The sequence below is a fragment of the Alligator mississippiensis genome, chromosome 3 (genome assembly GCF_030867095.1).
Source record: "Alligator mississippiensis isolate rAllMis1 chromosome 3, rAllMis1, whole genome shotgun sequence".
NCBI lineage: Eukaryota > Metazoa > Chordata > Crocodylia > Alligatoridae > Alligator > Alligator mississippiensis.
The window spans coordinates 13,768,144-13,779,106 of NC_081826.1; the positions used below are offsets into that span (position 1 = coordinate 13,768,144).

The 10,963-nt window shown below is 45.5% G+C and overlaps 1 protein-coding gene across 3 annotated transcripts in view; it reads left to right on the plus strand.

Annotated features, from left to right (window-relative positions):
• Positions 1 to 10,148, plus strand: part of ST3GAL1 (ST3 beta-galactoside alpha-2,3-sialyltransferase 1) — a 118,120-nt gene extending 107,972 nt beyond the window's left edge. For all 3 annotated transcript variants that reach the window (XM_059723721.1, XM_019481782.2, XM_006276527.4), the window contains 2 exons: positions 3,722 to 3,841; positions 5,993 to 10,148. In XM_059723721.1, coding sequence (XP_059579704.1) covers positions 3,722 to 3,841; positions 5,993 to 6,166 — 294 coding nt within the window. In that variant the 3' untranslated portion in view covers positions 6,167 to 10,148. The remainder of the gene's footprint in view (positions 1 to 3,721; positions 3,842 to 5,992) is intronic.
• The last annotated feature ends 815 nt before the right edge of the window (positions 10,149 to 10,963 follow it).

A 10,963-nucleotide genomic window follows, 5' to 3' on the forward strand; every position in this document is an offset into this window, starting at 1 on the left:
CCCCTGGACAAGCCACCAACAGCTCCGTCCTGTGCCATGCCCCGGCTGGGCAGTGCCTGCCGCTGCCCCTCCCTCACTGTGGGGCCCTTGATCTGCCCCCCTCCCCACAGCCCTTCCCTCCCCTACACTCCCCTAACTCTCTGGGCGGATGCTGCTCTCCAAGCTGCAGGGCTGCACTCCTGGCCACGTGCATGCTGCAGCTGTGCACACGCCATTTATCAGTGACATTATTGGTTATGCCAGCCAAAAAAAGCCGATGCCCGATAATGTAAATTTTCCTTTTATTGGTGCTGATCTGATATGGACCAGCATATCAGTGCACCTCTACTGCTGAGCAGCGTTCCCTCTAAGCTGTGTGGCGTGCGTGGCCACGCAGCCGCACCTGGCAGTGCGGCATGAGCGTGCCTGCACAGCCGTGCACACCACACAGCCTAGAGGAAACGCTGCTGCTGAGGTCACTCTCCAGCACCTCTCGTCAATGAAGATCTTTGCTGGCGGAGTTAATTGGCCCAGAGCAAGCTGGTGAAGCACTTTATTTTTCTGATATTAAGGGTCAGCCCCAGACACTGGTATGCTTGTTTTCAAAAACTCTTCTGTTGCTCACAATAAGAAGACAGTTAAATAAAGAAGTGCCATTCATACCAGATCTAATCCAAAACCTGCAAGCTCCTATTGATTTCCACGGCCCTTGGAGCAGAGCACATATCCAGTCTGGGGAATTCGTGACCATGAGAAGCTCAAAGGTGGTCATATCTTCTGCTTCAGGAGACTAAACATCACAGTGGTCAGGAAGCAATCCCTATTCCCATGTGTTACGGAACAATTACGCTATGTTTCATCTAGCCTACTTCGAATGATCAGACCCCGGACTGTTTCTGGAGGCAAGATTCAGACCAGGCATAGCATACACCTGGTCTGGTCTTTTGTGTTCCCAATCCATTGTGACAAAGCTTGATTTGTGAGCAATAAATGTGGGTACTGATACAGGGAAGGGGGGCAATGCATCTTGTATTTTAATGTAGTCGTTTCAGTAGGTTGCCCTTTAAACACAGGTTCCTTTAAGCAGGAGACTCAAAATCATCTGAAATTCAAAATCGTCTCCTGCCTAAAGGAGTGTAAGGGCTGCCTGTTGCAATAGCTCTTAAGAAAATAAGGGTGTCCTTCTTCCCCTCTCTTTTATCAACATTCAATGGAGCTTGTGCTCCTAAACCCCTTAGGCAAGGCACTTTTGAAAATCTCTCCCCAAAACTACTAACAAGAGTCCAGAGCCATAGCATTCCAGGTGCCCTTCAGGAATGGACAGTGGGTTTACAGATACTCCTTTTCTTGCAGAGTAAATCAAGTGTTAATATGCCATTACTATGCATTGTGCTCTGTTCTCCAATACAGGAAAAAGGTTAAAGGCTCCTGAACCTGAACCCAGTATCTAATTTTTTGCATATAGAAAATAAATTAGAAATTGATGGTGCATACATGATGATACTTTGCATTAGAGCATACATTAGGATACCTTGCATTAAAGCATAGGCCATGAATCGGTTTTCATGCTGCACATAAGGCACGGCCCTTTCACTGCTGTAGAGCACTCCTGTAGAAACCTGCCTGAAAGCAGCAGGTGGTGGTTCAAGCATGTTTCTGTCAGGGGACTTGGAGTCTACCACAGTCTGCAAGCGTGACCTTGAGTGGATCACCGTATCTCCCCATGCCTTGGTTCTCCATCTATAAGTAGAGGAATAATGGAAGAGTTAAGCCCTGCCTGTTGGGAACAGGATGCGCACCCCACACAGCACTCACTCCAGCTGGCCCAGGCCTTGCACTGCACACATGCAGTACCCCACTCCGGCCAGTCCAGGACCCGTACTGCATGAGGTGCCCACCCCAGCCAGTCCAGGGTAGGTGCCATGTTCAGCACATGTCCTGGACTGGCCCACGCAGGTGCTACATGTGGTGTAATCCTGGACTGGCCAGAAAAAGCGACATGTGCGCTAGATCTGGCATGCATGGGGGTCCATGGGCCTGATCCAGCCTATGGACTGGCCTCTGGCACCAGATGAGTTTGACATCCCTATGTTAAAGCATCATCGTTATAGGACACAAACAAATGGATGAAAAAGTACAAGCCATTCCTAGGTACATAAAATTGATGTACCAAGTTCTCTAATGGCTAACCCTAACAGTCCTGTTCGGAGTTCCCTGCCCCAAAACCATGCTGAGGAAGTCAGGAAGGAAGTGACACATTTTCAGCTGTTTTCAGCTTCACCTCCCATAGTCACCCCATCCACGAAAGGGCAAACAGAGATGGTCTTAGAGAAGAAATCACAGCAGATTTTAAGGCAGATTCAGGATGACCAGGGGCTGTGTGCAGTGTCCTAGCGGATAACCACAGCTCAGAGCATCCCTGTAGTCTGAACATCTAGGCAATAGGACAGTAAATGGGGGTGCGACGCAGAACCCGCCCCCCCATGAGAAGAGATTGCATGCAGATATCAGTAATTAACCCCTGACTCCATAATGAGAGCCCTGCAGCTAATCAGCTTGCCTGGTTACCCAGGCTCTCTCTACAGGCAGCTCGGGAGGGTAGAGCCGGGCTGGAATGGAAAATCTTCTCTTCGCCTGGTTCAGAGGAGGGATCCGACCTGAGGTGCCCCCACCTCTTGGGGGCTGTCCTAGTGCCAATTTGGTGGGGTCTTCTGGTGCATGTGCTCTCCACGTCTCCTGTGAGAGCTGCTCTACTTTCTGTAAGCTACTTAGCCATTAAGTGAGAGTCTCGAGTAGCCCGGTGCCTACTGGGTGCCAGTCTCCACCCCAGCGAAGACATAGGTTCATAGCTCCACAGTCAGAGGAAGAAGTTAAACTAGGTATTCCACTTCCTAGGTGGCACCCCTTGAGGTAGGACTTAGGTGGTAGCCTTTGTGGGTTAAATGAAAGTGGTGCCTCCACTTTTGTATATTTAAACCCTTGAACTTCTATTCAACACAAATTCCCAAATTGTTGCAACTCCACTCTTCTCTTGAGAGCGATGTCTGGATTCATCTGACCCATAATTCCCCTGGGAGACAGGCGAGTGTGATCTGTGTGTGACAAGAAGTCAGAGAAGGGGTAAGGGACTTGCTGGAAACCACACCGCGAGACCGAGGCTTGGACAGGAATAGAAATCCAGGGCCAGATTCCCAGGTGAAGTAAATGGTCATGAACAGAACTGACTTCAACAGACTTATGACAGTTCACGCCTGGCCCCATAGTCCATTGGACTGGGCTTGCCAGGAAGGGAGAGTGGCAACGGGCTCCATCTTTCTATGGATGGTAGCAATAAGACATGGGCATGCCAGCTACAAGAACTCCCTCCTTCCCTGCCAAATTCTGGAGCAGAAGCTTACCTTCCCCACACCAGTGCCCAGTACTTACTACTGCTGCAGCCCAGGGTGAAATCTGTAGCTGCCTCCTTTGCACAGGACCAGGAAAACCTGAGTTCCTGGTTCCCTTTCTTCCTGGACTCCAGTATTTCGACTGGCATTCATGTGAGTGAGTGGAGCAACGCATCCCAAGAGCCTGCAAAACCTACAGGACCAGGAAGTGCTAGACCATGGATTTAACTGTGACACTTTTTTATGTCCCTTCCCTTTCTTTCCCTCCCCCCTACCTCATAGCCCTTTTGGGAGATGGCTGCTGTTATTTTCCTAAACAATTTTGCTAACCAACATCTCGCTCCAACTCTCCCTAGATCCTGGTCTATCACCCAGATTTCCTCAAGTATGTGTTTGACCACTGGCTGCAGCGCCATGGAAGATACCCCTCCACAGGCATCCTGTCAGTCGTATTTGCTCTGCACGTCTGTGATGAGGTAAAGGCTGTTTCCTTTCAGACTTTAACATACATCGATAACCTGATAGACTCTAGCGCTGTGGCCTAGGTCCTGTTCCCCCGCTTAGGCACCTGAGTGCGATAGCATCCATTCTGCTCGAGTCCCTGCAAAACAGGTCATTCAGAAGGTGGGAAGGTCTTCCTCCTCACTGCTTTTTTATAACTTGGTTGTAAGGCTAAGATAACAGCATCTTACCAAAAATAAAAATTCAGGGTTTTCAGGGATTTGAACACTAAAATAGGATTGCATTTAATAAGGGTATCTGATCAATGGGATAGTATCCGGCTCTGTAAATCATTTCTCACTGAGATGCCAGCATGAGGTTTCTGCAACGTTTGCTCACCTTTACCCATCTCTTTTAGTCATTCCGCTATTTTTGGATAAACCTGGGCAATGGCCACATCCCTGACATAAAATGAAGCCAACAAAGCTCTGTTGATTTAAGCTAGTTGAGGTGCTGAACCTAACAATTTGTGGTCCTGTTGAGACTTTCTCCACCTCTTTCTAAGTCTGTTTAATGAGCTCACACTTCAGTAAACTCTGCCCTGTCTAGTGTTTGTGTGCTTTTTGCCCAGTCACAAGTCCTGTATATTGTATCTTTGTAATTTCCTTACAAAACTTTCCCAAGTCCCCCTAAAATAAAATGCCAATGGGTCCCTATCTTTAAGAAGACCAGCAAATCCCATAGGCTATTTTTAGACTGGGCCACTTCCAAATACAATGAACCAGTAATGGTCAGGACTTTGTTAACCATCTGTCACCTTCTGCCAGCTCTTTCATAGGAGTCTCATCTTGTAGGAGAATCCCTGCCTGGTACAGATTTAAGATTCAATTTTCAAGCCTCTGGTCTTTTCCAGTTTTCATAGCTGGTTGTATACCACCTCTTCCCACCCCTGACCAGGTAGAAGGAGGTATGTCTAGAGGACACTGTGCTCCAGAAATCCCCAGCGAGGGGGTAGCCCAAGGGGGACTGTTAGCAGATGGTGTAAGTTAGGCCAACCCTGAGGCTGCTGCAGTTGACACATGGTGATGAACCCATTCCTGACCATCTCCAAATTCAGGGGGAGCACCGGGATGGTTTTAAAGAAACTTTGCCTTTCCACTTTGTGCCCTACCTGCACAGAGCAGCTCTTCTTTTCCTGATTTTCTTCTTCAGAAAAAAATGAGTTGAGGATGAGATGTGGGTTGCAAAATATCAGGGGAACTGTGTTTCCTCTTTGAAAGTTGGGAGGGAGTGGGCTTGAAAGGCCAGGGGCCTTGAACTCTAACAAGAATGTATCAGCGGACTCTCCCCCGTAAAAGACACTTTTCTCTTCCATGTGTACATTAATGTCTCTACGTGTTAAAAAATCAAAAATCCCTTGTATGAAAAACCAGACCCTAATTTCACCCTGCCCCTTAAGATATATTTATAGAGAAACCCAAATTGATAGACTATTCTGCCACTAGATATTCCTGTTGTGCTACAAAACAAATGCAGTTGAGAGTCACTGTTTGAAAGAAAATGTGCATAGGGTAGAGTCCTTATAGTCCCATCCATTCAGGCCTCCCACTAACACCAATACCTGACCAAGAGCAGAGCAGGAGCTGTGAATTGACCCACAGTGCCAACAGAGTACCCCTCTTGTCACTGGGCATCAATGTCCCTCCAGCCACAGACACCTAGCTACGACTGGACAAGAAGTATCATCTTGAAAACTATATATATACACAGTAAAGAGAGAAAGCAAGGGTCTCTTGTATTTCTGAGGTCTGCATTCAACAGAGAGGGGTTCCCAAAGACAGGGGTTATGATCTGGTCAGAACTGGTGTCAGAAAGTCATGACCACTTGCTTTCCTTCGTCACTAAGAGAGAGGGGAATCCGAGACAGGTAGCAATAGGTTTCTCTGAAGATCCAGGTGTAGTAAAGGTCTCAGCATGGTTTACTTCTGTTGCAATCCCTTTGGAGAAAGACATCGTTTTCTGCTCTGTGTGCTCAGCACCGAAAAGGGGTGCTGGCCTGGGGTCGAGACTCCATGGTGCTACCACTGTACAGAAACCATGGAAGTTTCTCCCAAAACTGAGTTAAGACCTCACAGCACTGAGGGCAAACTCTGACACTGTCACTTTTTGATTCTCTCCCTTGCTAGGTGAATTTGTACGGTTTCGGTGCAAACAGCAAAGGGCATTGGCATCACTACTGGGAGAACAACCCATCAGCAGGGGCTTTCCGACAAACCGGAGTCCACGATGGGGATTTTGAATCCAATATAACTTCGACTCTTGCTGCTGTTAACAAAATACGTCTTTTCAAGGGCAGATGACCCTTCCCAGAGAAAGGGATTTGTGACTGCAATTTCCAGTACACAGGGCATGTACCGAAGCACGGAAAGGGGCAAAGTGAGGATGATCCAGGAGCTGGGCAGCTTTGGATGTCTGCACCTGCAGTTGATTAAGAGCATCTCACTACTGCGGTGGCCACCGAGCAGAACAGTACTGCTTCCAGACTGAACTTGATTGCCTCATTTGAGAATACAGATCTCGGGGACATAGGAATCAATTGTGGGCCATACATGATCTGCTGAGATAGGGAATGAAGGGGAGGATTAAATGCTGAAATATTGGGGAGAGAGCTGCCTCTGCTGCTAAAGGAAACCAGATCGTTGCTTTCTAGGAGTTGCTGGATGCATGCCCGTGCTTTCCTTGAGTAAGCCAGAGAGGTCCAGAAGAGGAGAGGTGAGAACAACTTCTGGGTGGCTGCAAACAGCTCAGTAAGGATTACCTCAGAGGAACAAGTTCACATATTTCACTATCAGTCCTTTCTTCAAACCAGCTCTTATATTCCCTGTGTTATTTCTAGGCCCATGTTGTATTCTGGACAGGCAGGATGCACCTGACTGGCCTGATGTAACAGCAGCCTCTGACCTTGCATCAGTTTGCATTCAAAGCATCTAGAAATCTGGAGAAAATCCTTCATCTCTGAATTTTTTTTTTTAATGTAGTGTCTTATACAGCCATAACGAGAGAAGAAACACGGTTCCAACTGGAAACTCCAGCAAAAAAATGGCCTTTTTTTTTAGCCATTTGTTTGTTCTTGGCTTGTTTGTTTTAAACACGACTTTGCTGTTGTCATTTCTGAATGCTGGTTTTTATTTAAACCATGAGAGAGAAGTGGACTATTTTTCTTTCAATGGTTTACATGTGCCTTTTATATTTGTGCAACAAGATATATTTTTTTTAAAGTCAGAAACCCTAAATTAAACGTTTTATAGGGGAAAAGAATTAACCAAAGTTTAGGCTCCATATAGTACCGTTTTGTAGTCAACACTAACAACAACAGCTCCGATATCCTACTTGAAAAATGGAAAAAAAAATCAAGGGTAGTTTTTAAGGTAACTTCTACCTTTTTTATCAAAAGAGAAAAAAGAATCAAAAAGTTCCAAGGAAATTTTTCATTCTATTTTTACAAACCTAGAAAGCTACACCTATTTAAATTGTATTTAAGTGGAAGAAAAATTGGTGGTGATGTAAACTACCAATGCTATAGGAGTCTACAGCACTATAATGGCATATATATGATATACCCTGTGTGGTTTGCTTCTGCAGTGCAACCCAGACTTCTGAATTATGTGGGTATTTAGAGAAATGTAAATGTTCACATAGGTACTTCTATGCAGTGAGGGGAGGGAAACCAATAAGAAATGTCATACTGGGGAGTTTGTCTTGCAGACGTTTTTTTTCCAAAAATCAATACAGTGGATCTTCACCTGTTAACTGATTGTTATTGTAAGCATGGATTAAAGAGCCAGGGATCTCCAGGGACGCATCTCCACAAGCATTTGCCACGCTGCTCATTTGTATTGTGGCAGGTTTGTTTTGACAGTGAGATCCCAGTGTCAAAAAAAAAAACACACCAAAAGAAGTGGCATGGCGCACGTGGCTGCAGTGCACGCCACACCAGAGCCTGGCTGGCCAGAACCATGCTCTGATTGCCAGCTAAGCTCTGCATGCCCAGATCACCACTGCAGCCCTGGGTAGCCCCCAGGACCCCAGATAAGGCTGCTGGGGCCCCAGCCTCCCTTACACCACCCAGGGCAATCTGCCATGTGCCAGAGTACATGTGCAGTAGCGTGCCAGGGGACAACTAGCATTGGCGCAAGTATGTGCCGCTGATAATTGTCCCCAGGGAAATGCATGTGGGGATGCATCCTAGGGGGCTTATTTGTTTTTTGGGTTTGTTGTTGTTGCTGTTTCTGAGTTTTAATTTTTTTTTTTTCTTTCATGAGCATTGTAGCTCTTGTTTCACAGTATCATAAAAATGGGATTCAAGGAGCAATGGGCCCTAGACATCATGCAGGAAAGCCAATGGGAGTCTTCCCACTGAAGTCAACAGCCGTTGAAAAGCCATGAAACATTTCAACAGCCGTTGAAAGCCATGAAAGAGTTGCTAATTGGCTTGTCCATGTATTGTGGTAGTTGAAATCTGTGGTAATCTAGAAAAATATATCTGAAATAATTTTATTCTTTTATTGGCCAATGGAGTGACATGTTAATTCTGATGCATGCTCTGGTAGCACTGTAAGTGAAATACCGGCCCCTTCACCATCAACTTCTGTCGGGCTGGATTTTGCCCTGTGGCTTCTCTTATTAATGTTTTTGGATTTGTGGCAGAACTGTACAGTGTAATGGCATGGTCACTTGAAATCTCACTAATTAGGGTCTTGGTCCTCCAAACACTTGTTAGTGTGAGCAGCTTTACACAGATATGTCATTCCAGTGCAGAGTATGAAGAGTCATAGCTGTCATGCTCTTCTACACTGGGCACCTCTTTCCCACAACAGGACCACCCACTTTCTCTTGGAAATCCCTTCCTATTTCTTCATGACCCCTAGCTTTAGCAATATGGAGGGGGCAGGATTATTGACCCCTCTGTCAGTAATCTGAGATCCTTTATCCTGGCATAATGGCTAATCCAGTTATTTTCTGCAGATTTCAGGATAAAGTATAGTGGTAACAACTTACCATCATCTAATGTTGCTTTGTAGAAGAGTGAACCGTGCCCACTTGAATCCCATTTTTTATGTTACCACTTTTTGATTACTGTAAAATAACATGTTTCCAACTGACGTGACAAGCTAATGTTTCAAACAAAGAGGCTGCGTTAGAAGTGGAGCGGGGGGGGGGGAAGGAAATACCACTTTAGACATTTCCATTTTCAGTCTGTGGTACAGAGGCTCGGTTTGGCAGAAACCTGTACATCTTGAATGCGCCATATTTTTATACTTCTTTTGTCCAGGGTCAACTTGCAGCTAAATCCTCCTTATATTTAAAATGGAGAATGCTTTCAAAGGTATGTGGCACAGTTCAACACTCAACTTCCATTGGCTTTTCATAGGAGCTGGCATTTTGGGATCTAACTTCAACTGAAGGTCAATGGAAAATGGTCACCTCAGTTTCAGTTGGGTCTCTGAAAATTTCCATCCTCTCCAACCAAATTAAAACTTGCTGGGTTTTTTTTTTTTTTTCTAGCAGAGTATTCCTTATAATAGAGGCTGGTGTTTATGACATTGAACTAGAATGCACGGTATGTCCGTTCGGTCTCCACAGGTCATAGTCAACTCTACAATTCTCATCACTGGCCTGCGGGAAAATCCCATTGAACTTTTTTGCTAGCAGCAAAGAAGTACATTTGGAATGGTATCCATTTGTCAGGGTGTGCAGAGCAGGTAAGGGACCAGACTCTCTGGAGATAGGAAGAGGAACAATGCTGATTTGTGTCATCCACTTTCCACCTTGAAGAAAATTGCTAATATTTCTCTGAAACTTTTAGAAATCCATGTGGGTCCCAATCAGTCTTTGTCAAGATTTCTCTGCCTTTTGCTCTGCTGATTCAAATGCCCTCAGCATGAAGGGGCACCAGCAGAGGAGGCTGGAGAAAGAGTCCATTCTTGTCATTGTTTGCAAACAGTCTTCCTACTTGGAAATGCTCTATAAAAAAGAAAATAATAATAACGTTAATACTAAATCAGGTGACAAAGTTTCATAATCTTGAACTGCTTTTTCTTACCTTACAAACGCTCCAAAGCAATTCTTGATTGCCTGCTTTGTTTTTAACCAAAGCCATGTCTCTTCAGCACTTTTTTCTTCCATCTCCAGATTTGTCTCCTATATTTTTGAGTCCATTGTTGATTTTGATAATCAGTATTTTTTTTCTGATTGTAGGGAGTCTGGTCCACTCATTCTTTGATGTTTAATTTATTAAAGTTTTCACTATTATCTGAATCATAATAAATTTTTTTACTTTAATCAGCTCGACGGCATCCATCTGTGCACCACAGCTTCTACCCACCGGCTCATTTCTAGTAGACACTGTACATTGGGTGTAGCCCTGCTACTTCCCACCCATTTCCCCCAGCCTCCTTCCCCCAGTCAATTTATGCTTATTCTTCTCTTCCGGGGGGTGAGGTTTAATCTCTCATACTTCCACGCAGCAGCCACCCCACAAATCTCTCTTCTCTGCTATCAAGCCCCAATTTTTATGAGAACTCACTGAGCAAAGACCCTCTGCCCAAGTCTCTCCAAATAGTACTCCCTTCATTTCTGACAGAAGAGACATCACTTGAAGGCAAATATCTAGGTCAAGGTAGGATTGAGCCCACCTCTTCTTAAATGGCCATCCCACAAGGCAGGTGAGGATTATTAAGGGACTATTATTAAGCCCAATAAGGCCCAGCTCCTCTAACAAGGGACATCTATACACATGCTCTGGGGTGAGAGGAGAGCCGCTCTAATTAAAGCACTCACAGCATCATGTGTACTCAGCATCCTATGCTTCCAAATGGTGGCAGGGGTGCTTTAACTAAAGCTCATTTGACGAGCTTTAGTTAAAACACCCCCACCGCCATTTTGAAACACGGGGATGCTGAACACACATGCCACAGAGACTGCTGGAGTGCACTAATTAGCATACTCCAGCAGACGCGCAGCAGTCTCAGTTAATTCAGTCTGCTCTGACTTGTGCTAATTAACATGCATCACAGCAGCAGTCCATCATGTATAGGCATCCAAGCTTTGCACAGTTCTGTCCATGGAGATTTACTTGCAGCTCTCAGATCTAAACC